The sequence below is a fragment of the Podarcis bocagei genome, assembly GCF_964188305.1.
Source record: "Podarcis bocagei genome assembly, chromosome: W".
NCBI lineage: Eukaryota > Metazoa > Chordata > Lepidosauria > Squamata > Lacertidae > Podarcis > Podarcis bocagei.
In genome coordinates, this window is record NC_138131.1 from 27,055,681 (window position 1) to 27,083,581 (window position 27,901).

The 27,901-nt window shown below is 46.1% G+C and overlaps 1 protein-coding gene across 1 annotated transcript in view; it reads right to left on the bottom strand.

Moving 5' to 3' along the window:
• The window catches only part of LOC308578062 (putative helicase senataxin), a gene marked incomplete at both ends in the record, with an annotated part of 129,961 nt that overhangs the window by 30,288 nt on the left and 71,772 nt on the right, over window positions 1-27,901 (bottom strand). Inside the window, one exon of the mRNA XM_081178345.1 lies at window positions 26,608-26,779. Coding sequence (XP_081034471.1) covers window positions 26,608-26,779 — 172 coding nt within the window. The remainder of the gene's footprint in view (window positions 1-26,607; window positions 26,780-27,901) is intronic.

Below are 27,901 nucleotides of genomic sequence, written 5' to 3' on the forward strand. Positions count from 1 at the left end.
GGCCATTTTAGTTAACAGGTCTACCACAACCATGATGGCTGTTTTCCCTCTAGACCTTGGCAGATCAGTCATGAAATCTATTGCCACTGCTTCCCACGGTCTTTCAGGTGTGGGTAGTGGTTCTAATAAACCTGCCGGTGCCCGCCTCTCCCCCTTGGCTCGTTGGCATTGTTCACACCCTCTCACATACTCCCGCACATCTTCCCTGACCTTGGGCCACCAAAATTCCCTGGTAACCAGCCACATGGTTTTGTGTTGCCCAAAATGCCCTGCTGTGGGGCTATCGTGCAGTTGCTTGAGTACCTTCTCCCTCAATTCCCCTTCGGGTATATATAACGCTCCCTTGTAGTACAATGCCCCGTTTCTCTCCTCAAAACCCCCGGGTTTGTCTCCCTCCCTCCTGAGACCCCTGAGTTTGTCCTGGGCGTATTCATCATGCACCGTTCCCTCTACCAATTCCCTTTGCCCCACCAATGCCGCCCCACACACCCAGCGGTCCTCTGGAATGACATGGGTCTCTTCGGGTGCTCCCTCCCCCTCCAAATATTCAGGTTTGCGTGAGAGAGCGTCCGCCCTAACGTTCTCTGGGCCTGGCACGTAACAAATCTCAAAGTTAAATTTGGAGAACTCCTGGGCCCATCTCAACTGCCGTTGGTTGAGCACTCGCACAGTTCTCCAATACTCTAGATTCTTATGGTCCGTGCACACTTGCACCTTATGTTGTGCACCAATTAGCAGGTGCCTCCATTTCCGGAAAGCCTCATGAATAGCAAGAAGTTCCCGGTCGTACACCGTGTAGTTCCTCTCGGATTTGTTCAGCTTTCGCGAAAAGAAGGCACACGGTCGCCACTCTGACTCCTCCTTCCCCGGCTGCAGAAGAAGCACCGCCCCTATGGCTCTGTCAGATGCGTCTGTTTCGACCCTCAGCTTCTTTTGTAAGTCCACATGCAGAAGTTGTTCTTCAGAGGCGAAGGCCCTTTTCAGTTCCTCAAACGCTCGCTCCGCCTCCGCCGTCCATACAAACTTCTTTTTACTGCTGAGACAGTCCGTAATGGGCGCCGTCAGGTGGGCGAAGTTTCGGATGAACTTACGATAAAAGTTTCCAAACCCTAGGAACCTCTGCACATCCTTCTTGGTTTTGGGTGTTTTCCAGTCCAGCACTGCCTGCACCTTGCCGGGATCCATGGCCAATCCCTTGTCTGACAGGCGGTACCCCAGGAATTCCACCTCCTTGGTATGAAACTGACACTTCTCCAGTTTCACCCACAGCCTGTTGGCTTGCAGCCTGCTCAACACTTCTCTGACGTCTCTCACATGTTGCTCCTCATTCTCCGAATACACCAACACATCATCTAGGAAGGCAACGCAATTCTTGTAGAGCAAAGGACCCAGTACGTGGTTCATAAAAGATTGAAAGCACGCTGAGCCTGCTTGTAATCCAAAAGGCATAACGAGATATTCAAATGCCCCCAAAGGGGTAAACATGGTGGTTTTCCATTCATCCCCTTTCCTTATACGTATCAGGTTGTACGCCCCCCTTAGATCCAGCTTTGTAAAAATCTTTCCCTTCCTCACCCTGGTCAAAATATCATCAATCCTGGGCATAGGGAAAGCCACTGGTTCTGTCACTGCATTTAACCGCCTGAAATCACATACAAGTCTCGGCTTGTCCGTGTGCTTTTTATCCACAAAAAACACTGGGCTACCCCCCGCTGCTTTGGACTCTCTGATGAAGCCTCTCTTCAGGTTCTTGTCAATAAACTCTCGCAACTCCTGCATTTCTCTGTCTGACATGGCATACAACTTGCCCACAGGAAGCTGTGCTCCAGGGAGTAAATTGATCTGGCAATCAAAGGGCCTATGCGGGGGTAGTTGGTCAGCTTCCTTCTCGCTGAACACGTCGCTGAGATCTGCATACTGTGGTGGTACCTTCACCTTCTCCATTACTTCAGTCCCTGCTAGGGTGGCTTGGGCCCCTGCTGAACCCTTTTCCCCTTTGCAGTGTTCTAAGCAATGTGCTGAACCAAAGGAAACCACTCTTTGATGCCAGCCCACCAGCGGATCATGTAGCGCTAGCCAGCTCATTCCCAAAATAATGGGAGCGCCTCCCAAGGTGGCCACATTAAACGCTATCAGTTCTGTGTGCCTTGCCACCCTCATTATCATTGGGACGGTCTGCAAGCTGACTCCTCCTCCCAACAACTCCCTGCCATCGATCGTGGTCACCTGCAGGGGGTTGCTTAAAGGGATCGTCTGTATCTGGTGTTCAGCAGCAAACTCCTTGCTCATAAAATTGCAGGAGCTGCCTGAGTCCAACAGCGCCTTTATTTTTAGGGGGTGTCCATTTTGCAGCTCTAGCGACACTTCAATCACTAGAGCAGGTTGAGGAGCTTCTGGCACGGGCACTTTCACTGCTCTTTGGCCTGGCTGCAGTGCCCCGACTGTGGCGACCAGGCGTTGGCTTTTACCTGCTCCGTTTCTCCCTGCTCTCCTCCCTCAACAGCTCCCACCATCCCTTGCCATTCCTTCCTCTGGGGGCAGACTCTGGCAAAGTGTCCTGGCTGTTGGCAGAGATAGCATTTCCGGGTGCCCTTTCCCTCCTTCTTAGCCCCCTCACTGGGTTTTGAAAATGCGCGCGCGCGCGCTGTTCCGATTTCCATCGGCTCTGCCGGCGGGAAAGCTGGCTCAGGAATGTCTGGAATGCGGAACTCCTTCCAACGTTCCCCTCTCCCTTCCCGCCTCTCCAAGGCTCTTGCCTCCTGACGCGCTCCTATGGTCAGCGCAGATTTGGTCAGCTGATCCATAGACACCGCCCTGGGGCTCCGGGACAGCTCGTCTTTCACAGCCGAAGAAAGACCTTCTTCAAATAGCATCTGAATGGGTGCCGCCGATAAATCCCAACCCAATCTGTGAACCAGCATGGTAAACTCAGTCCAGTACTCACGGACAGATCGGCTTCCCTGCTTGCAAGCCATTAGCTGTCTGCGCACCACCCCTTCCTCAATATCGCTGGAAAACATGATATCCATTGCACGAAAGAACTTCATCGTGTCCTTTAGGACGTCATTGTGCGTTGCCATTAGGGGTCGAACCCAGTCTCGCGCCCCTTTCTCAAGATGCCCAATTACGAAAGCAACTCACGATTCCTCATCAGGGAACTCATCAAACTGCACATTAATGGCATATTGCATCTCTGTCCTAAAGGCATGGTAATCCTTGGGGTCCCCCCCAAACTTCTGCACCAATCCTGGTACCTTTCTGGGGAATTGGGTGGCTCTCCCCTTCTTGTCTGCATCCTGAGCCCTTCTCTCCTCAAGCCTCGCCGTCTGCAGCGCAAGTTGGACTTCCAACGCTCGGTATCTTTCTTCCAAGCTTGGACCAGCTCCAACCCCTGCTCCTCCGGTTCCGGCTGGTTCGCTCATGATGCTTTCTCCTGCACAGGCAGCGTACAGAGACTGTCAGACTGCTGTAATGGGATGATTAGCTGCTTGTGCGTAAAATCGAGCTCCCTCAGAGTTTGTGCGGCTCCACAAACCTCTGTGCGTGACAGAGCTCCTCAAACATGTCTGCTCTAGTCACTCGTTGAGTCTGACAGTGGCTGTCTGCGGAAGCGCTTCCAGCAAAGAAGCTCCTTCACGGAAACGCGTCTCCTGGACTCACGGCGTGACAGTTTCCGGCGAGGTGTGGGTCTCCCTATGGGAGACTCAGATACCTCCCCACTGTTCTCGCTGGAAGCGTCTCTGAGCCCTCCCTCCTGCTCGCATTCCCTCAGAGAACCACTCCTCCCCCTGCTGGTTCCTTCTTCAGCTGTTGAGTCTCTTTCTTCCTCCCTGAGCCCCTCCGCCACCTGATGCTCCGATGGCAGTTCCCTGACATAGCCCATCAAAAGTCAAGAGCTTTCCAAGTTCCAAATCTTAACATGCCAAATTCTTTTCACAGGTAAATATCAAAGCATTCCCCCCTCAATGGGAATTTTAGGAACAGCATTTCCTGACAGGCTTCTCACATGAAATAATTTTCCCTTTTAACAGGATATGTGAACCCCGATAACAAAGTGTTTGTCCCTTTTTCCTCCCACAGCAACTTTCTTTCTGTTCTGTGAAACAAGTCTGAATCCCTGCTATATTAGTGACTTCCATCTCTTTGTGGCTTTGACACTTTTTTTAAAGTTACAAATAATCTGTTTTCATTTATTTAATCTGTTTCTCCATGATGTCTATGAAGTTAATCGAAGCACAACCAAACATTGTTTGGTGAATGGTATTTGTTTACCTTTTTGCCTGAGCATTTCTTATTAATTCTGTCATTTTGGCTAGTGCAAGGTACCTGCACAACTTTAAATTGCCATTCATTTTTCTTGGTATTAACTCATTTCCCGTATTAACATTACAGTTGATGTTGTCACATCAAGAAACACTATTTTATTTTCATTTGGGATGTTAGAATGCCAAAACAGATTACTTCAGGTTACTTATTAATTGTGTGTTTTAGCATTTATTTATTTGGTTCCTCATAGGTCATTTTGTGTGTGTGTGTTTTACTTTGGGGACATGTTCATCACATGTTGAAAGTCAGTTTCATGAAGTTCTTTTATCAAATAGCACATGGTGAATTTAAAGTTTTTCCCCCATGGTTTTCCCATTTTTTTCAGTCTAGTAGTAATCTGCGTGGTTTTGATAATATATTTAATAATAATTCTTTTCTAAATCTGATGTCTTTGTGTCAAGTTTGTTTTCATCTGACTGGTAATCTAATTTTTTGCTTTCTTTTGTATTTTTTAACCTTTGTATTTTTTACAGTTCTCTTTCTCTCCAAAGTGAAGGAAAGCAAACGAACTTGGCAGATAATAACAGTAGTTATAGGAAAATGTGATAATAATATTGGAATGAATGAAACGCTTAATTCGCTAAGATTTTTATTATTTGCAGCTTCCAACAGAAACCGAAGGACATCCTTTTTGCCTTTGCCCCCTCCCTTTTTCTAACTGTCTTTAAGCCCCAAAACCCTGCCCCTTACAGGATATCACCTATACAGATGTGAAATGATGAAAAGCAGCAACAACCCCTCAACTCAGTTCTTCCGTCATCACAAGACACCAGAGTTTTCAAGTGCCCACAGCTATCTCTTTCAAAGGATATAGACTGCCAGGGGAGTGGGCCTGACAAAGGGGGGTGGAGTTGACTTGCAAGGACATCTTTTCACTTGAACCTCAAGCCTCTGTGCTCCAGGATTCAAAAGATACATGCGTAAAAGATCACAATTGTGTCAAGATATGCAACTGATATTTAATTAGTTTGTTTGTATTAAGTGTTATTATGTAGGAATGTTGAAATGTGTCTGACAGTGTGTTATTTCCACAAGGGGGGGGTATTTTTGTGTGTAATTTTTATGTTTAATGTCTTATTGCTTGCACACCAATTCTCATGCATTTTATACTTTCTGATAGCTCACACTATTGTGTAGTCCAATGTTTAGATAACCACATTTCATTGTCCCACCTGGCACTCTGCCAACTTTCCCTATCCATTTTAAAATGTGCAAAATCTTGCTTTACCAAGGAGAAGCTTATAAGATACATGAAGGTGCACATGCTTTGGTTTAGCAGGAATGATCCCTTATAGAGTTAAATTGACTTATTTGGACAAAGTGCCCTTTTAAGAACGGTTTTCCTTTAACAGACTGGTTTGAAAGGTTGAGAACCATGGGCACATAAATTCAAATTGGACTCAGTTTGAATTGGGCAAGTGTATCCAGGCTGCAATTAGCTTTTTGGTCCTTTAAGTGCAAGTGAGCAATTTCCCATTGTGCGAGTGCGAGACCACAGCCTATAATAAAATCCCATAGCTAAAGGCCAAGGCGAAGACCTCTCCCTCACGAGATGCCCAAACCTGTGCCAGCTATGGTGAATGCCAGGCAACATGGTTAATTGAAAGCCCTGAGGGGATTCAACAGACAGGATGTGTTGCTGTAGCACTGTCGGTGTGAGACCACAAAACAGCTAGCTTGACACCTGAGAACACAAAAATGGCGGGGGGGGGGAAGCAAACTGCACTTTTCAGTCATTAGTGGACCTTCCTGCCTAAATGTAAAGCATAGATCACTATTGAGAAAATATTTCTTCCAAGGTGCTAGAATACCACAAGTAACTGAGCAGTGCACTGTTACACCATTATATTTCCATGCAAATATCCTTAAAGTAGCATGATATCCAAGTCCCTTTCAGGTTCACATGGACACACACATCTGGGACGGAGAATACCAGGTTATTATTTACCACCTTAAATTGTGCGGAGAAAAGGATTGCAAAGTAGCCACCTTTGCAATCTTATCTCCGAAGGGGGGAACTGTAGCAGGAACCCCCCCACCCCAATCATTCTGTTTGCACAAACTTCACACACACTCACACTCACACACTACATACGCCACATTTCTGTTATAAATTCATAGAAAATCAACCATACATCGGATCTGCACTGTTCCATTTTTTACTCCATGTGACAAGGACTATCAAAGGGGGGTGCTTGGTTTCTGGTCATCCATAATCTCTTCAGCATACCAGCACATCCACAGGAGCCCTGCCCAGTTGCTATGTCAACCCTGATAATCCCAGACAGAAGACAATCAAAATCACAAAGAACAGTGGATTCACCACAGGCTGAAACAAAGGACAATGATCAGATCTTCCCTCTGGGGGCAGGAAACTGCAAACTCCCCATTGTCACCTGGAAAGTACTCATGGGGAGGGGGAAAGGAGGAACCAGCCAGGTGACAGGACACTCAGGTTACCACCACAACTCCTCCCTCAACCCCTCCTTTCTGTAATGTATGCATGATGTCAACCCTTTCTGTAACGTATGCATGATGTCAACCCCTCCTTTCTGTAATGTATGCATGATGTTTCTGGGGGTGGGCTTGACCTAGAGGAGGGGAATTTCAAAAGTTTTTATAAGGTCTTGCAGCCCATTGTTCTGGGTCTTTCCTCTCTCTTGCTAGTGAGGGAAACACCCTGTTGCAACAGTTCAATAAAGGCCAAGCCTACAGGCTGCTGTTTTGCTCCAAGTTATCCTGGTTGGTGTCTTTACTTTTTGTCCACACTTGCTTTTAACACACAGTCTCCTGTGACAAATCTGCGCCATGCCGCTAAGGGCAGTGCCGGTTTGAATCTACTGACAGCAGAACTTGCTACTTTTCAGTTCCAGTTCCCTATGGTGGTTTATAAAATTAAGACATAGCATACAGGTCTGATTCCACCTCAGACAGTGAGACTCATTCTTCATCGCTTATTTGCAGACTTTTTTCTCCTTTCCTCCCTGAACTTAAAATTCCTAATGAATTTACTTTACAGGAGTTGCAGAGTTTTGGGGTCACTTCATACGCGTGATTTTCCTTAAATACAATGTTTTCACCTACAGGACTCCTTTTCCCCCCAAACACTGCTGACAGAATAGTGATTTTAGAGTGGCTACACTCTAAATTGCCTAACACTGGATTTGATATTGCTGCTTGTTATTTGCTTTTTTCTAAACAGGAACACGAATCCTTAATGAGTTCTTCTCTTCCCTATCAGTTTGCATTTCCTGATTATATTTGGGATAGTTTATTTTAACCCTCCTAAAAGATTCATGCCTGGTTTTGATTCAAACAGGTTCCTATTCAACACCTTTAGAGCGTTTTAACGTATAAGGACTCTGAAAATAACTGGCATTTTTTTTGCAGCTAATCAGAAAACTGACAGAGACCAGCCTACACGTCCACTGCATTTTGTGATTTTGTGTGAAGTGGGATATCTTTTTATCACATTTGGCTAATTCCGATCTTTCTCCGATGCTAGATTTTTATCTACTCTCTTTGTTCTTGACACTGAAATATCTCTTGACAAATAGAACTATGCCTTTCTATGCTGCTCATGTTTACTCTCACGTTTGCTCCCATACAGGATGCAAAGATGCACTTTCAGAAGGTAATCAACATGCTGATTCTGCTCTGAAATCTCTCTGACCATTATTTTCTAATGCAATTGACAGCCATACATTTTTTCACCAGGGAGCTAAGCAGCTGCATAAAACATTTTTTCCATTCCTCTGACACGAGCTAAGGATATTGTTGGTGGATGTCCTTCATGCGCTTTAACTCCTGATAACTCCTGTTCACTCTGACACCTTATGAGGAGAGAAAATGCCCTTGCAGTTCTGGACACATAGAAACAATTGACCATGTTTTCCTCCACTGCCAGTATTACACAAACATATGTGTTAGTTTTATTCTGCCAATCATACACAAATTCCCAGGACACACAAGGCAGTTCAATATCTCCTTACTGCTCCTTACATACCTGAGAGGATGGTATGTGCCCCACAGGTCTAAAACAAAGGGCTTGATTTACATGTTTTATGTGTTTTTATCTACTGTTTTTTATCTGCTTCTATGTTGGTCTGTGATCCATGAAGGGGTGTTAAGATGCTACACTCAATATGCCAGCAAGTTTGGAAAACTCAGCAGTGGCCAGAGGATTGGAGAAGATCAGTCTACATCTGAATCCCAAAGAAGGGCAGTGCCAAAGAATGCTCCAACTACCGCACAATTGCACTCATTTCACACGCTAGCAAGGTTATGCTTAAAATTCTACAAGGCAGGCTTAAGCAGTATGTGGACCGAGAACTCCCAGAAGTGCAAGCTGGATTTCGAAGGGGCAGAGGAACCAGAGACCAAATTGCAAACATGCGCTGGATCATGGAGAAAGCTAGAGAGTTCCAGAAAGACATCTACTTCTGCTTCATTGACTATGCAAAAGCCTTTGACTGTGTTGACCACAGCAAACTATGGCAAGTTCTTAAAGAAATGGGAGTGCCTGATCACCTCATCTGTCTCCTGAGAAATCTCTATGTGGGACAAGAAGTTACAGTTAGAACTGGATATGGAACAACTGATTGGTTCAAAATTGGGAAAGGAGTACGACAAGGCTGTATATTGTCTCCCTGCTTATTTAACTTATATGCAGAATTCATCATGTGAAAGGCTGGACTGGATGAATCCCTAGCCGGAATTAAGATTGCTGGAAGAAATATCAACAACCTCAGATATGCAGATGACACAACCTTGATGGCAGAAAGTGAGGAGGAATTAAAGAACCTTTTAATGAGGGTCAAAGAAGAGAGCGCAAAACATGGTTTGAAACTCAACATCAAAAAAACGAAGATCATGGCCACTGGTCCCATCACCTCCTGGCAAATAGAAGGGGAAGAAATGGAGGCAGTGAGAGATTTTACTTTCTTGGGCTCCATGATCACTGCAGATGGTGACAGCAGACATGAAATTAAAAGATGCCTGCTTCTGGGGAGAAAAGCAATGACAAACCTAGACAGCATCTTAAAAAGCAGAGACATCACCTTGCCAACAAAGGTCCATATAGTTAAAGCTATGGTTTTCCCAGTAGTGATGTATGGAAGTGAGAGCTGGACCATAAAGAAGGCTGATCGCCAAAGAATTGATGCTTTTAAATTCTGGTGCTGGAGGAGACTCTTGAGAGTCCCATGGACTGCAAGAAGATGAAACCTATCCATTCTTCAGGAAATCAGCCCCGAGTGCTCACTTGAAGGACAGATCCTGAAGCTGAGGCTCCAATACTTTGGCCACCTCATGAGAAGAGAAGACTCCCTGGAAAAGACCCTGATGTTGGGAAAGATGGAGGGCACAAGGAGAAGGGGACAACAGAGGACGAGATGGTTGGACAGTGTTCTCGAAGCTACTAACATGAGTTTGACCAAACTATGGGAGGCAGCGGAAGACAGGAGTGCCTGGCGTGCTCTGGTCCATGGGGTCACGAAGAGTCGGACACGACTAAACGACAAAACAACAACAACAATGTTGGTCTACTGCAGTGATTTCAAACAATGTGCTGTGACACCCTGGGGTGCCTTGGATGATGGTCAGGGGTGCAGAGAGCAACATGGGCCTCTATCCCTCTTTCCTTCACTCCCTCGCATCTCTGCCTCCCATAGGCTTGCAGAGCTGTTTGTTGCAGCAGCCCTGGCTACAAGCTCCCCAGGCAAATGGTGCCTCTGGAGCTAGCCGGGGGGGGGGGTACTTCCCAGGCCTCTGTGGGGCAGTGTGAGAAGGCATCTCTCTTTGGGGCAGGGGGGCAGCTCAAAGACCGGGGTGGCGGCAGCAGCTGCCTGGAGAACTCCCAAGGAGATGGGAAAGGAGGCTGAGGGAACACTCCACAAGGAAGGGTGTTTGAAAAAGGGTGAGAGGCTGCCGGCTGGGGTCCTGAGGACTTCTGGTCTTGGGAAGGAGGCGTGAGCAGGCACGCTGAGAAGCTCCGCAGCGTGAATGCAAGGAGAAGTATAAATTAAAGGTGATTAAAACCTATTTAAGGATTTATGGACTGGAGGAAGGTTTTGGAGGGAACTTAAGAACAATTATATCTGAGCTTATCAGCATTTTAGCAGCTGGGCAATATCAAACGTCAAAAAGACGCGGAGGGCTTGCTGAGGGCTAGAAGAGCATGTCAAAAAAATAATACAGTCTCAAAACAAATGAAGCGAGACGCATCAGCTCTAACTCCCCCAAAAGCCACAGAAAGAACGAAAAGCTTTGACAAAAGAGCAACGGAAATGCAGAAAGGCCAAATATTGTCAGAGTCACATGAGATGATTCACTTATTACGGTCTATTAAAGAAGACATTGGGGAGCTTAAGACAGAAATGTCAGCGATTAAACAGGATACATCACAAATGAGAATAGATCTACAAGTTTTAACATCTCATATGAACACACTTGAACAGCGTGTTAATGTCTTGGAGAAAATATCATTTGCAACACAAAGCCTGATGGACAAATGCTTACTCCAGTTGGAATCTGAGATCGAAGGAAAAACCTTAAAATTTTAGGTCTTAAAACCTTCCTCCTGAAGGAATTCAGGTAATTGAATATATAGAGAGCTGTTTAATGGAAATGCTGGAGCTACAGCTGGATTTAAAGGTGGAGATAAATGGTATTAAAAGTTTTCCACTGAAAACCAAGAAAGCAAGAGGGGAAGCATATATACCAATAATTCAATTTGAGTGCACAAGGGTGCGAGATTATATCCTTAAAACTTTCTGGGAAAAGTCGAATGCTAAACCCCTTGAATGGAGGGGAAATATAATTTCTATTTTCCCGGACTATGCTCCAATGGTGGCAGAAAAGAGACGATTATTTGCTTCTGCTCACAAGCTAGCAAGGGAATTAAAAATACAACACTTTACAATATACCCAGCTACTTTCTGCTTAAAGATAAATGATGAACTGTGCCGTTTTCAAAACCATGATAATGCGATATTCTACCTCCAAGCAATAAATTGTGGATAAAGAGCCATGGTGAAGGGTAGGGGGGCTTTTCCTTTTTCTCCTACTCTAATTGAAAATGGTGTGGGGTAATGCCCTCTATTTTGAAGCTCTTCTTTGACCTGACCTTTCTGCTTGAAGAACCTCCAACTCATGTTGACTCACCATCTGAACAAAGTATCTTTGGCATAGAGCCATGAAACTCTAGATATATTAGTAATTTAATAATGGTGGAATTCTATATACCCTCGGGTTAATAGTCAACTGGTTTTATACCACTATTAAAGTCGAAATGCCGTGGAAATATTGATTTGTCATTCAATAAGTCTCAAACCATGTAATTATATGTTGCTTACTTATGTATATACCGTATTTTTCGCTCCATAGGGTGCACCGGATCATAGGTCGCACCTAGTTTTGGGAGGATGAAAACAAGAAAAAATTATTCTGAATCCCAGAAGCCAGAACAGCAAGAGGGATCTGGCTTCTGGGATACCGTGTGGCTGTAAAACAATTTCTCAGCTGGTTCCTAACGCAGTGTCCCAAAGCTCCCTCTAGGGAGATTTAAGTTTCTTTTTACTCCTTTCAGTACAAAACCAAAAGTCCCATACGTTAAATTGTAACAGTCCTTCCTTCTTTTAAAGCATAAACTTGTAACAAATGTAGACAGTAAAGACAAAGTCCTCTTTTTGTATCTTGACAGCTAACTTGACAGCTGTCAAATTGTTCAATTGCTCATCAACAGGCACTCACGGACCGCTCCCGGGTCCAGGGGGAAGGGCGGTACATCAATTTTCGAATTTAGTTCTTCTCCTGCAGGTTCCCCTGCTTCCAAATAAGATTTCTTATATCTCAATCAGTAGAATTAAAATCTTTAACATAAAATAAGACTCTCCACGACCTTAGTTTGAAGTTCTTTGCTTTAGATTGTTTACAGAAAGGGGAGGCAGACTTCCTGGTTGGACCTTCCCCGATCAGTGCCGAATTTATTAATATTTTAAAAATCCAATTTCCGTACTACTCACGGGTTATTATTTCAAAGTCCAAATTGTCCCAGGAGAAAGGCAGCGCTCTCCGGCAACAGCTATGCGGCTTCGCTCCACGGAAGTAGCGGTTGACTCTCAGCACTGCGCCGCTTCCCCCTCTCCACTTCGGAGCCCGTTTGTGGGTTCCTTAGCGAGTTGGGGGGCGCTAAAGGTGCCCACCAAGTCCCATGGTCACAGGCTTCGTCCGCCTGTGATTTAAAAAAGGGTCCCCGCTTCGTCGTAGCGGAAAAGACCCGATTCCGGTGGAGCTATTCCCTCCAGTTCAGAGGGAGTCCGCCATTGCCAGTGGCGCCACCCCGGAAGGCCCTGTTTCTTTGTTCTGTTATTCTGGCTTCGTTTTTGTACGGAACAGAGATGTACTTTTTACCAGACACTGGATGATGATTTATACTGCTGTAAATAAACGCTTCTAGATTAGAGAAGCTGACTGGACTTTTGATTTATGCACGCTAAAGGCAAGCACAGAGGGCAGAAGGCTAAAAGGCTAAATACGCTGTGTTTACTCTGCTGTGCTCAGAGGTCCGGGGAAAGCAGATATGAACCACGGAAGCCTGCAGGACCTTTACCCTGAGCAATATTTCACACTAAGTAGTTTTCTTTTTCCTTTTTTATCGTTAGTACTGTTACTATTATTATAAATTGTTGGTCATTTGTATATATTTGTGCCTACCTGTCAGAGCTGCCCAAGGTCCTAGCTCACAAAGGACCAACGCCAGTTCGTTGTTATGTACAAAAGTCTTTATTGAAGTTCAGTTTCTCTTTTACAGCCGCAGCGCGCAGCTCTACGTCTGAAACTCTAGACCGCCGAAGCTCCGTCTGAGTCTCCACCCCCCAGACACCAGTTTAAGACCCTAGCCTTGCTCCACCTCTTCCTTTGCTCTTTCCTCCTCTGGGTCCGCCTGTCAGCTGGGGTCTCGCCCTTCCTAGACTCATCTGACGCTGAACCCCCTGAGTCTTCCCCCTGCCTCCGGCGGGCTTTAGGACCTGGTTCCCCATCCGGGTTTTCTGCTGTCCCGCGCGCCTGTACATTTGAACTTGGCGCGCGCGCGCCCAGCCGGCAACCTTCCTCCTGACCGTTACACTGCTCCTGTCACTGCTTCCCCCTTCGGGGAGGCTAGCTGGACCTGACCTCCCCTCCGTTCCCCCACTCTCCGACAGAGGCGTGGTCAGTCCCGACTCATATTCTCTCCCTGCTGGAGGAGACGCTGCCCCTGACACCTGGGACTCTTCCCCCCCCCCACTATGCTCTGGTGGGGAAGCTGGTCCTGATCTCCAGCTGCTGCTTTGGGAGTCCCCGCTGGCCCCTTGTTTCTGGTGTGTCTCCCCTGGGACCCCCCTTGCCCTGCCCATCGGCGCCTCCTTCTGGGAATCTTCTGATTCGCTGGAGAAGCTCATGGAATCTCTCGGGTCACTGTCGTACTCCACTACGCTGCCCTCAGATCCTTCCCCTTTGCTCTCCATCTCCTCTCTCCCATGTACCTCTGCTCCTGAGCCCCTGACATCCATCCCCCCCTCGAAGCCCCCCTTCCCCCCTCCCCCTCTTCTGGGGCGGGTTCCGGGTGCTCCAGTGCTGTGGGGGTGAGTGCGGGATACAGTTCCTTCCCCCTGGCGTGCCGCCGACCAGTTGGATCCGGCCAGCCCATAATGGGCTCGTCGACGTCGATCTCCTCTGCTTCCATCTCTCTGCATTCGTGTTCGAACCCAAGGTCCTCCCCCAACACGTCCATGTCCGTCTCTCCCCGTTACCTCGGGTGATGCTGCGTGCCAGGGCCCCCTTAGCAGTTCCCTGCTCCACCCCACCTCCGGTTGAGTGTCCCACCAATAAGAGCGGTCCGTGGAAGACCCCGAGAGTGATCCCTCTGGGGAGCTTGTGTCTGGCGCCGTTTCTTCAGCGGATGAGAACCCCTGGAACGTGCTGGTTGAAAGTGTGGGTGTGAAAAGCCAGTCGTCGAAATAATCTGCCGGCATAGGTCTGTGCGGGAAGAGTGGAACTCATCTTTGAGGTAGTGCTCCTCCAAGGCATAGTCCGGCACCCACCTGTTGGCGCTGGCCGGGGTACCTTCCCTGGTGAGGAGATATTCAACTCCCTCTTCCCCCCATCTCGAGTCTAAAATCTCCGTGACCTCGTTGAGTGGCGCCGCCCTCGGTGACCCCTCCCCCGTTGGCGACTTCCTGAGTGGGCGAGGTGCGGTCCCTGGCGCCTGAAACCTGTGGAGTTCCTTGTAGGGTGTGAGGACTGACCTATGAAATACCGGGTGCATTCTGGAGCCCTCCGGGAGTGTCAACCGGAAGGCCACTGGGTTGATTTGTGCCTCGACTTGGTAAGGCCCTAGCTGCTTGTGTTTGAGCTTCTTCTTAGCTAACGTTCTGGCCGGCACTGCCTGGGCCGCTAACCAGACCCAGTCCCCCACCTGGATGTCTTCCCTGACTCTCCTATGCCTGTCTGCCTGCACTTTGTAGGTGTGTTTTGCTAGTTCCAAGGTCCTTCGGAGTTGCTCGTGGACCTCCTGTAACTCTGCTGCCAAGTGCTCTGCTCCCCGTGGCTCCCCTCCCACTTCGTCTCTAACCCCGGGAAGGTTCTGGGATGCCGCCCATTGTTGGCGAAGAACGGTGTCACCCCTGTAGACCCGTGCTTCGTGTTGTTGTAGGCAAACTTGGCCAACGGTAGGTAGTCCACCCAGGTCGAGGGCTGTTGATTCGCGTAGCATCGCAGGTACTGCTGCATGATGGCGTTGACCCTCTCCGCTTGTCCGTTGGTCTGCGGGTGTCGTGCCGACGCTAAGTTGATCTTGACGTTCAGGATGCCCAGCAGCTTCTGCCAGAAGCTCGAGACGAATTGGCGACCCCAGTCGGACAGGATGAACCGTGGTAAGCCGTGCACTTTGAACACGCGGTCTATGAACAGCTTGGCAGTCTGTTCCGCTGTGGCCACCTTCGCGCAAGGAATGAAGTGCGCCATCTTGGTGAACAGGTCTACGACCACGATTACCGCTGTTTTGCCTCGCGAGCTGGGCAGATCCGTGACAAAGTCCAGGGCCACCCTCTCCCACGGTTCGAGCGGCGTCTGTAGCGGTTCCAGCAGTCCCGCCGGCTTCCTGTGCACTGGTTTGGCCCTTTGGCATGTGTCACACCTAGAGACGTAATCCGCGACTTCTCCCCTCATCTGGAGCCACCAAAAGTCTCTGGCCACTAATTCCGCCGTCTTGTCCTTGCCGAAGTGCCCAGCACTGGGCGCATCGTGTAACTGCTGCAGGACTTTTCCTCGGAGGTCGTCTCCAGGCACGTAGAGAGCCCCTTTGCGGGTGAGCGGTCCGTCGCGTATCTGGAACTCGTCGTCCTTCGCTGTGCCCCTTCGCACCTCCTCCATCTTGGATTGTGCAAAGGCACCCGTCTGCAGCGCGCGACGCACTGCGTCCAGGTCCACGGTGGCTGAAGCGCATGCCCACGCTTCCGGTGCGAAAATGTGTTTGGCCGCCACCGGTGCCGCTTCCTCGAGATACTGCGGTTTCCTGGATAGTGCATCTGCCATGACGTTGTTGTCTCCCGGGATGTATTCTATCCGGAAGTCGAAATCCGCAAAGAACTCCGCCCAGCAGATGTGTCTCTGGTTCAGGAACCGCGCCGTGCGCCAGTACTCCAGGTTCTTATGGTCCGTGCGGACCTGCACAGTGTGTCTGGCTCCGATGAGGAAGTGCCGCCACGCCTTGAAGGCTGCATGAATGGCCAGCAACTCCCTGTCCCAGATGGTGTAGTTCTGTTCCGACTTGCTGAGTTTCCTGGAGTAGAATGCGCAGGGCCTCCAGTTCCCTTGCGGATCTTGCTGCAACAGGACCGCCCCCACCACTCTGTCTGATGCGTCAGTCTCAACCCTCATTGGTTTGCCGGGGTTTACGTGTAGCAGCTGTTCTTCGGACGCGAAGAGACGCTTGAGTCTCCGAAAAGACTGTTCCGCCTGGTCCGTCCAGGTGAACTTCTTCTTCTTGGAGCTGAGGGTGTCAGTGATAGCCGCCATCTCCTTCGTGAACCCCTTGATGAACTTGCGGTAAAAGTTGGCGAAGCTGACGAACTTCTGGACCTCCTTCCGATTGCGCGGGCTCTTCCAGTCCAACACCGAGCGGACCTTGGCGCTGTCCATGGCGAGTCCCTTGTCGGACAGCTTGTAGCCCAGGAAATCCACCTCCGTCACGTCGAACTGGCACTTCTCCAGTTTGGCGTAAAGTCTGTGCTCCCGTAGTCTCTGCAGGACCTCCTTGACGTCTCCCTCGTGAGCCTCCTGCGATTCCGAGAAGATCAGGATATCGTCTAGGAAGCATACGCACTTCTTGTAGAGGAGGCCCGCTAACACGTGGTGCATGAAGGCTTGGAAACAATGGGAGCCATTTTGCAGACCAAACGGCATAACTCTATATTCATAGGTACCTAAAGGCGTAAACATGGCCGTCTTCCACTCATCGCCCTCCCGCATGCGTATAAGGTTGTACGCCCCTCGTAGATCCAACTTGGTGAAGATCCGTCCCTTCCTCACCGTCGCGAGCAGGTCGTCGATCTTGGGCATGGGGAATGCTGTGGGCTTTGTCCTGGAATTTATGATCCTGTAATCAACTACCAATCTCCGTTGGGGCGTGTCTTTCTTCTTCACGAAAAACACGGGACTGCCCCCCACTGCTTTGGATTCTTGGATGAATCCCCGCTTCAAGTTGTGATCTATGAACTCCCTGAGTTCCTGCAGTTCGTCTTCAGACATGGAATATAGTTTTCCAGTCGGCAGCGTCGCCCCCGGTAGGAGGTCAATCGTGCAGTCGTAGGGCCGGTGGGGAGGCAGCTTGTCCGCTTCCTTCTCGCAGAAGACCTCCAAAAACGCCTTGTACTTGTTGGGCACCGCCTGCACCATACCTAGGTGTAGCTGCTGTTCATCTTCTTGTCCCTCCTCTTCCTGGCCGGTCCGGATGCAGTGTTCTGCGCAGTAGGAGGAGCAGAAGGTCAATTGCCGCTGGTACCACGCTAATGCCGGGCTGTGCCTATCCAGCCAACTCATGCCCAACACTATGGGTGTGTCCGACAGGTGGGTGACGTTGAAGCTGATGACTTCGCGGTGATTTCCAATTTGCAGCACCATAGGTGGTGTTTGCTTTACCACCTGTCCACCCAGCAGCTTCCTGCCATCGACTGTGACGACGTTTAGGGGCATCGTGGCTGGCAGGAGCGCTATGCGATGTCGCCTGATGAAGTCCACTCCCACAAAGTCTGCATTACTACCAGAGTCAATGGTAATAGGGACTTCCAGGGTGAATCCATTTGGCAGCTGGAGTGATGCGGTGAGTTGCACCACTGGTTTGGGCGGGAGGGGGTCCGTGGGCTGCAAAATCTCTGGGGACTGCTTCACTGACTCGCCTGGCTGGGCCCCAGTGACTCTGCCTCCAACCAGGCTTCGTCGTTTCCCTGCAGCTGTTCCCCCTGCTGAACTGCTCCTCTTAATGTTGCTGAGGCTGCAGTGTGCTTCTGGATCCTCTGGGGACACTCTTTGGCCATGTGCTGTGCACTGTCGCAGATGTAACACTTCCTGCTCCCTCTAGGAGCCTTCGTCTTGACTGCTCCTGGTGTTTGGGCTCTGGTTGCTGTCTGAGCCTTGGCACCACCTATCTCCATCGGCTCCTCTCCCTCCCCCAGTGGAGGCGTGGAGTGCGTGCGCCCTGTTTCTTTGGGTATGAAGGGAGGTGTTTTGGCTGGTGTGCGTGCCAGACGACCCTCATCCCTGCTCCACGGGCGTTCTTCCAGGCGCACCCCTATTGTCAGCGCTCTCTGGACGACTTCTGTGGTAGTGTTAGGTCTCTCCCCCCTCGCCAGCTCATCTTTCACGGCCCCATTCAGCCCCTCCCAGAACAGATCCCTTACGGCAGCGGAGTCCTTCTCCCAGCCCAGCACATTAACTAATGCAAAAAAGCGGGAGTGATACTGTCTCACCGTGGCTTTGCCCTGCTTCAGCCCATGCATTTCCCTCCTGGCCACATCCACATCCACCGTTGATTTAAAACAAGAGTCCATAGCCTCGATAAATGCTTTTGAATCTTGGAGGGCGGGATCATTTTCGCGCCATAAATTGCGCAGCCACGATTTAGCTTCCCCATGCAGATAAGTTATTATGAAGCCTACTTTCTCCTCCTCATCTCTAAAGTCTTTCCGAAGCAAATTGAGCGCGAAAACTATGTCTGCTCTGAAGTTGGGATACTGCTGCAGGTTCCCGTCGAAGTGGGCTACGATGCTGCCCCCCCTCTTCCCGAGGCCAACTCCCTCCGGCTTGGGTCCTGGCAGCCCCTCTTTGCCCAAACGTTCCCACCTGGTTTGCAGATCTCGGCAGCGCGCTTCTGCTTCCTCTTCTCTCTTTCTGGAGGTTGCTACTTCTGCGTAAAGCCTCGTGACTGCTTCTTGCAGTGCTGCCACCTTCTCCTCCGTAGTCATCTTTGCCTATCTTCGTGAGCTCGCAAAAAAAAAAAATTTTTTGAGACGGCGCTTACTGTCAGAGCTGACCAAGGTCCCAGCTCACAAAGGACCAACGCCAGTTCGTTGTTATGTACAAAAGTCTTTATTGAAGTTCAGTTTCTCTTTTACAGCCGCGGCGCGCAGCTCTACGTCTGAAACTCTAGACCGCCGAAGCTCCTTCTGAGTCTCCTCCCCCCAGACACCAGTTTAAGACCCTAGCCTTGCTCCACCTCTTCCTTTGCTCTTTCCTCCTCTGGGTCCGCCTGTCAGCTGGGGTCTCGCCCTTCCTAGACTCATCTGATGCTGAGTCCCCTGAGTCTTCCCCCTGCCTCTGGCGGGCTTTAGGACCTGGTTCCCCATCCGGGTTTTCTGCTGTCCCGCACGCCTGTACATTCGAACTTGGCGCGCGCGCCCAGCCGGCAACCTTCCTCCTGACCGTTACACTGCTCCTGTCACTGCTTCCCCCTTCGGGGAGGCTAGCTGGACCTGACCTCCCCTCCGTTCCCCCACTCTCCGACAGAGGCGTGGTCAGTCCTGACTCATATTCTCTCCCTGCTGGAGGGGACGCTACCCCTGACACCTTGGACTTTCCCCCCCCACTATGCTCTGGTGGGGAAGCTGGTCCTGATCTGCAGCTGCTGCTTTGGGAGTCCCCGCTGGCCCCTTGTTTCTGGTGTGTCTCCCCTGGGACCCCCCCTTGCCCTGCCCATCGGCGCCTCCTTCTGGGAATCTTCTGATTCGCTGGAGAAGCTCATGGAATCTCTCGGGTCACTGTTGTACTCCCCTACGCTGCCCTCAGATCCTTCCCCTTCGCTCTCCATCTCCTCTCTCCCCTGTACCTCTGCTCCTGAGCCCCTGACACTACCTTTTCAGAACTCTTCCTATTTGTAGCTAGAGCTGTTTTCTAGTTTCCTCTCTTTTCTTTCTCTATCCCTCTTTGAATATTTTCAAATACTAATTATTTGATTGGAAATACTTAAAATTTAATTACAGGGTGTATTAAATTGATCGGGTAGTATCTGCTCTATATATATTTAGATATGTAAGAAGGTGAATTAACTTTGTTTCACAATCCATATGTTAAATACAAGCACGGTTAATAGATGTCTCTAATTAGAGTGATAATAATTTGCAATATATTTGGTTCATACTAAGCCTTCCCAAGACTTTGCCAAAGATAAAAATAGAGGACAAGAGACCCTATAGATAAAAGCTGCAATTTATAATATGAGAATTATAGGTATGGATGCCAAGGGATTAAAGGAAAGGAAAAAACAGATCCTAACACTTAACTATTTTCAGTCATTAAAGGCTGATATAGGACTATTACAAGAAACACATTTGACAGAACAAAGGCCACAAACTTTGAAAAGTTAATGGATAAAAGAAGTTTTTTCAACAAATCTAGATGAAAATGCAAAGGGAGTCACGATTCTATTTAGGAAAGGCTGGTCTTATGAAATATAATAAGAGAGGAAGATGGTCAGTGTTTAATAACTGTAACTAAAACAGAAGGGATAGAAATAGCAATAGTCGATGTCTATGCCGCTAATACTGATGACCATTAAGTTTATTCACAACTGTTTTAAGAGATTAAGCTCTTTATCGTATCAGTATCTGATAATTGGTGGAGACTTTAATGAAATTTTAGACCCGCAGATGGACGCCACTTCTACAGCTAGGAAAAAAATGACGAAGGTTAGAGAGAGAGAATTAATTATTATATGATATACTGGAATTTAGTGGATTCATGGAGACTACACCATCCTAAGGAAAAATCCTATACATATTTTGCAGGAATTCACAATACCCAGCACAGAATTGATTTTTTTTTAACATCAGCATCACTACACTCCTTTACTAGCCGATGTGACATTGATATTCCCATTATAGCTGATCACTCAGCAGTAATATTGGAATGTAATCTATCCAATACCCAGGAAGGTATGAGGAGATGGTATCTTAATATATCATTACTAAATGATAAAAACTTCATTCAATATATAACGCAAGGTACGCAAATATATTTTAAAAATAACTCCAAATCATTAACGCCAAGACTGAAGGAATGGGAAGGCTACAAAGCTTATATCAGAGGGAAGAAAATATCTTTCTCTGCCAACAAGGTCAAGATGCAAAAATTAAAAGAAAATAACCTAAAAAAAACTTTTAAAACATTATGGGGCAATATGGCAAATAACCCATCTAGGGTTAAATATGAAAGAATACAACAACAAACACTAGAACTGAATAATATACTAGCTCAAAAAATTGAGTTCAGCTTATTATGTCTAAGACAAACATATTGGGAACAGGGAGAAAGACCGACAAAAATTCTAGCTAATCATCTAAAGCAGAAGAAAATGAACCAAATAATACCTTTAATAAGAAAGGGGGGGAATCACAGCGACCTCATCAACAGATATAAATAACGATTTTTTAAAATTCTACAAAAAGCTATATGAAGGGCCAGAAAATATACCAGAGGATGAGGTGGAAAACTTTTCAGGATATTAAACTACCAACCATTGAAGAATATCACAAAGATATGCTATCAGCCCCCCTGATATTGAGAATGAAATAGAAACAATGGGTAATGGAAAATCACCTGGACCAGATGGTTTTCCTATAGAATAGTATAAAATATTCAAAAATTTATTAGTCCCCAGACTTCTAGAAGTTTATGAGGAAGCAATATGAGTTTATGAAGTATAAAGGTGTCTATGCTGCAACATTTAATGAAGCTTTCATAATAATTATACCAAAACCTAACAAAGACCCCACTGAATGTGCAAATCACAGACCAATTTCATTAATGAATGTCGATGCAAAGATTCTGAATGCAATACTGGCTGAAAAATTACAAAAAGTCATCCAAGACTTGGTACTTAATAATCAAACAGGTTTTATAAAAACAAGACAAGCCACAGATAATGTAAGATTAACAATAGATTTGATAAATTTAAAGAGCAAGAGGAGTTTATGATAATGTCACTAGATGCAGAAAAGGCTTTCAATAGAATCTATAAAGAATTCATTATGTAAATTTGGCTTCCCTACAGAATAATAATAATAATAATAATAATAATAATAATAATAATAATAATAAATTTTATTTATATCCCGCCCTCCCCAGCTGAGCCGGGCTCAGGGCGGCTAACAACAATACTGTAACTGGATTAAAATGATTTACAAAAATCCAACATCTCGGACTGTTACAAATGGTAGAATATCTAATGTGATTAATCTAAAACGAGGAACAAGACAACGATGCCCTCTGTCTCCATTACTATTTAATCTATGCCTGGAACCACTAACAAGAGTAATAATAAAAAAATTCCTTCCAGTAGCACCTTAAAGACCAACTAAGTTAGTTCTTGGTATGAGCTTTCGTGTGCATGCACACTTCTTTCAAGATGAGCATATCAAGGAGGTAAAACACAAGAAAGAAAATTACAAAATTGTATTATTTGCAGATGACATCCTTCTATTTATTACAAAGCCAGAAGATACAATTCCAATAATTATGGAGAAAATAAAAACCTTTGGCTGAATATTGGGCTATTCCATAAATTGGACAAAATCAGAGATTTTGCCAATAGGGCATTGTATACAAACAGGCTACATTGTATAAAAACCATCAATTTTGGATGTGCAAAGACTTTATTAAATATTTGGGCATAATGATTTCATCAGATGTTAACCAAATCGTAAAATTACATTTGAATCAAATTATAAAAGAAATTTATTTTGATATTGAAAGGTGGGGACCTCCAAACCTTTCCCTTTGGGGAAAGGTTAATGTCCTCAAAATGACTATTGTTCCAAAGCTTTTATACATTCTTAGAGGATTACCAATATATATTCCCAACTTATATTTTCAAAAAATAAATCAAATATTTAGATTGTGCCTGTGGGGCACAAAGCCACCAAAAATATCATTACATAAAATGCAACTTCCAACTAAGGAAGGTGGTTTTGGACTCCCAAATCTGGAATTATATCACCAGGCCTACCTGCTGAGCAAGACAAATTGTTGGGGAGCAAGCAGGAATCCCAGTTGGGCTACTCTCAAATATAGTTTCATTGAATCTCTTGTGGGGTGGACCAATCTCAGCTACAACTATAAGAAATATCCCATTAATCTGGAGACTATTAAAGCACCCATAAAAATTTGGATGAACATATATAAAAATAATAAGGATGACCCTTACCAGCATGAGAAATTAACAATATGGGCCAACCCCAAACTAAAAATTGGAAATCAAGTACAGTGGTACCTCGGGTTACAGACGCTTCAGGTTACAGACTCCGCTAACCCAGAAATAGAACTTCAGGTTAAGAACTTTGCTTCAGGATGAGAACAGAAATCGTGTGGCGACAGCGGGAGGCCCCATTAGCTAAAGTGGCACCACAGGTTAAGAACAGTTTCAGGTTAAGAACGGACCTCCAGAACAAATTAAGTTCCTAACCCAAGGTACCACTGTAATAATTTGGCAAAACTGGATGAAAAAGGTATTTTGACACTGAATCAATTAATTGATGAGAACTACAAATTTGTGGAATATAAGACTTTGCAGGTAAAGTATGGATTAACCAGTGAAATACACTGGCAATATATCCAATTGAAACATATGTTGGAAAAGCAGTTTGGCCCTGATGCTATAGCAGCATCGGAAACACCCATGCTGTTACAAGATTTAATCTCTGCAACAAAAACAAAAAATCCTACACTTGCCCTATATAAAACTTTACTTAACAGGAAGAAATACGATTTAGAATATGAAAGACAAAAATGGAGTAAAGAGCTAGGAGTACAGATAGCAAATGATATAATAATAGTAATAAATTTTATTTATACCCTGCTCTCCCCGGCCAGAGCCAGGCTCAGGGCAGCTAACATCAATAAAATTTCAGTAAATAATAAGGGGAAAAAAGAAAAGGCTTCTGGTTGGCTGCGCGATTAATGGCGGACGGGAGCTCTTTCGGAAGAAAGAGCCCCAGCGTTTTGAAGATTGGGGCGACCGCGAGAGTGTCGCGGAGCCCCCAAAAAACCTCAGATCGGGCTTTCTGAGGACCTGGTGTTCTGGCAGGTACCCTTAGTGACTCCTCTGCTCCCCGGTAAGCTCTAATAAGAGCCCCGAGAGCGAGCGGGGTTGGAGACGCGGGTACTGTGGAATTTACTTACTTTCTTCATAGCGCAAAGCTCCAAGTCCGGCAATTGTGAGCGACCAATTTCTCCGACCAAATTATCAAGGATTGGACAATTGTGAGTAAAAAAGATTTTAATTTGGACAGTAAATTGGAACGAAAGGGATTTAAATTACGGAGGTCGATCCCTTTCCACTGAAGTAAAAGTGAAAGCAGTTACTGCTGACCGAAGCCGTAACTTTAAAAGACCTGTCAAAACTTCCAAGGAAATATGTCAAACCCCTCTTTCTGCAGGGGGAAGGGGGGAGAATTTGATTGATTTGAGGCCCTGCTTGAGATAGACTTTACAGTGGATTAGACTCTTTCTTTTTAGAAGCGGTTCTCCCGGCAGGGGAAGGCTAGACTCCATTATTATGTCACAAAGGGAGCAGATACATTCAACTTTCGTTTTCCTCTTTGGGGATTACAAAGTAACTGCTGCTATCTGAGATTGTTAAAATAGCACACAGAGTTTCTTTTACCCTCCTTGAACTAATTTTGTGGTTCCAATAAAATAAAATAAATAATAAAAATAAAATAAAATAAAATAAGGAAAGAGGGAAGCTGTTGGGCTGCCTGCTGCTGCCTGCGCACTAAAAATCTGGTGGACTCTGACCGGGTGAGCTGACCTTGAAACTTTGGAATAGCTATGGCTAATGGGGTAGATAAGTCTGAGAAAAGTAAAAGTAAAGATAGAAGACCTTCTAAAGCACCAACTTTTGAAGAGGAGGTGATGCAAATGTTAACAGACATAAGAGCAGGTGTGAGAGGAACTCAGCAGACTGTACAGGAGTTGAAACAAGAATTTGTAGATGTGAAAAAAGGCATTCAAGAGGTCAGGGAGGAAGTTGCTGCCCACGAAACAAGATTGAGGGAATTGGAAACAGTGAGAGTGCCTGACGTGGAGAAGATTCAACAGGATGCGCTCAGTGCAATTGCTTTTTTACAAATGAAGGAACGGGAGAATCAACTGAGAGTAAGAGGCGCACCCCAATTGGAACAAGATAATCTTAAGGATTGACATTGGGTCTACATTACAAAAAAAGCTTGAAGATTAAAGATAAGCCAATTGTTTTGTTTAAGGAAATTCCAAAGCATTTTTTGAACCTAAGGAATAACTACGCAGACTTGGCTGGAACTCTGAGAAGGAAGAACATCTTTTTTAGGTGGGGATTTCCAGAAGGCCTCTCCTTTAAATTTCAAGGAAGGAAACAAAGAATTAGGACCGTCGAAGAAAAAACAGGGTTCCTGGGAAAAACTGCCAAGGATCTGGGATTGGAAAGTGAGCAGACGCCAGGGGCAGGCGCAGGAGCTCCTGAATAGTTTAAGATGGTATTGAGAATATATTCATGGAATGTTAATGGTTTGAACTCACGACCAAAAAGGAACCAAGTATACCATGTGTTAGCAAAACAGAATTTGGACATAATTTGTTTGCAAGAAACTCATGTTACTAGATTACACAGAAAAGTCCTTCAGAATAAGAGACTTGGTCAAGAATTCAATTCATCTGACAAAGTGAAGAAAAGAGGAGTGGTCGTTTACGTGAAAGAAAAATGGAATCCCAAAATGATGTTCAAAGATGAGGGAAGATATATTGCAGTAGAAATCAATGCACAAGGCGAAAAATATTTGCTGTTGGGAATTTATGCACCAAATGATGGCAAAGCAGAATTTTTTAAGAACTTGGAAACAAGACTTCTGGACTATTTGGATTATAAATTTATTTGGATGGGGGACCTGAATGGAGTTGCATCAACGCTTATGGATAAAACACAGACACAGAAAGTAATGAATGTTGGGAATGCTGGCAGATTACCAAAGTTTTTTTTTTGACCTGTCAGACATATGGAGAGTGAGAAATCCAACTGAAAAAGACTTCACATTCTATTCAGATACAAATCAAACAGAAGTGGGATGCTTCTTGCCCCCATCTTTGGACAGTGTCCTTCTGGACCCATTAAGACTTCCTCTAAGTCATTTCTAAAAAGATTAAACAATGGGGGGGCAGAATACAACCCTATCTGACCCCTCTTAACATTGTGATTTTGTTAGAGAGTTGCCCCAGCAACCTACATGTTGCTATCACTATATAAGGCTTTTATAAGGTATAGGAGTCTCTTGTCCTCCATCACTGAATACAACTTTGATCATAATTTGGATCTAGGGATGGAGTCAAAGGCAGATTTTAGGTCCATAAAGGCCATATATAAATGGCCTTGGAGTGGTCCTAGTATATTTCTCTGCTAGGTGTGACAGCACAAGACAGTGGTCAGATGTTGAGTACTTCGTACGGAAAGCAGCCTTGGCTTCAGAGGTTATGTTATTATCCTCAAGAAATGTTGCTAATTTAAGGCAAATGAAATGGGCATATAATTTCCCCATTATGGAAAGCAAACTAATTGGCCTATAGTTGCCAAGATCTATAGGTTGTCCTTTCTTGTAAATTGGGACCACAATTGTATACTTCCAGCTAACTGGGATTTTACCTGAATTATTTACCTCTGTGAAAAGAGAATGTGCAAAGTGCTGTATTTTAAAAATAATAATAAAAGGATAAAGGACCAACCTGATGCAACTTTGGCGAATAGTCTCTCTTGCTTTCTGATAGCTTGCATTGTTGACAATAGTTTGAAATGCCTGGATTGGATCAATGGCCTGTCCCCATACTTTAGACCCAAGCTTATCCAGGATCACCATGAAACAGTGGAGCGCAGGCCAGAAAGGATTGATGCTTTCATCTAAAAAAAAAAAAAAATCAAAACATGCTTAGATGGGAAATAGCACTTAGAAGACAATAAAAACATGTAAATTTAAAAACAGTAAAGAAAAACTTGTTGGGTACAAGAGAAAAAATGTAAAAATCCAGTATCAGGCAACACCTTTTATCCAGACTGTCAGGGAACTGCCATCAGAGGCAAGAGGAGAGGTAAGACGCTCCAATGATGCAGGGGAGGGAACTAGCAAGGAGAGAGAGAGAGCTTCCGCTGGGGAAGGAAATCCAGGGGACACCAGGGAGAAAGGGGAGGCTGAGAGTACTGCGGAGGGGAGGCTCCGAGACTCTTCCAGTGAAATCAGCGGAGAGAGCACAGGACCTCCGCTTGGCACGCCCACGCTGCGCAGAAGGCTTCCACGCAGAGAATCTAGGAGGAGACTGTGGGAGTCATAGCCATGGTAAAGGCTTGTAATATTGCAGGGTGCCTTGCTGACCTCGGTGACCAGCACTCTGAGCTTTACAATGTATTGGAATGCATGACCTCATATGGAGTTATGTCCCCCCCCCCTCTGGGCAGTGTAACCCTATATCTGGTTTGTGGGTGGGTTAAAGCTTTACCGGATGTAGGTAACGTGAGACATTGGAATGCAGCCATGCGGCTGGAGAGGAACAAAGGGTAATAAGAATAAACGGACTGGAGGAAGGGGAAGAAGCATGATTCAGCTGCCCTCCGTCTATGGAAAGATTGCTAGCCTCAGTGTCTTTATTTTATGCCTAAAAAGCACCATTTGTAACGGCAGGCTCCGACAAGTGGTGCCCCCTGTGTGAGGCAAACTTAAACGTGTGAGGCAAACTTAAACGTGTGAGGCTAACTTAAAAGAGGCAACTTAAAGAAAAGAGGCAAAACTTAAAGCAAACAGTCTGAGGCAGACTAAGAGGATTTTAAAAGAAACTGTGAGAGGATTTTCGATCCAAGCAGTGGTTATCATCGACTCACTACGTCCGGCAAGGATTGCAAGCGCTAATCATCTTAAAAAGATCCCGGTGAGTTCGATCCCTTCTATTATATTGATTTTTGAAAAATGGGCAGCTCCTTGACTACTCCACAACAGAAGTTTTTAAAAGGCTTAAAATTTCTCCTCTCCTC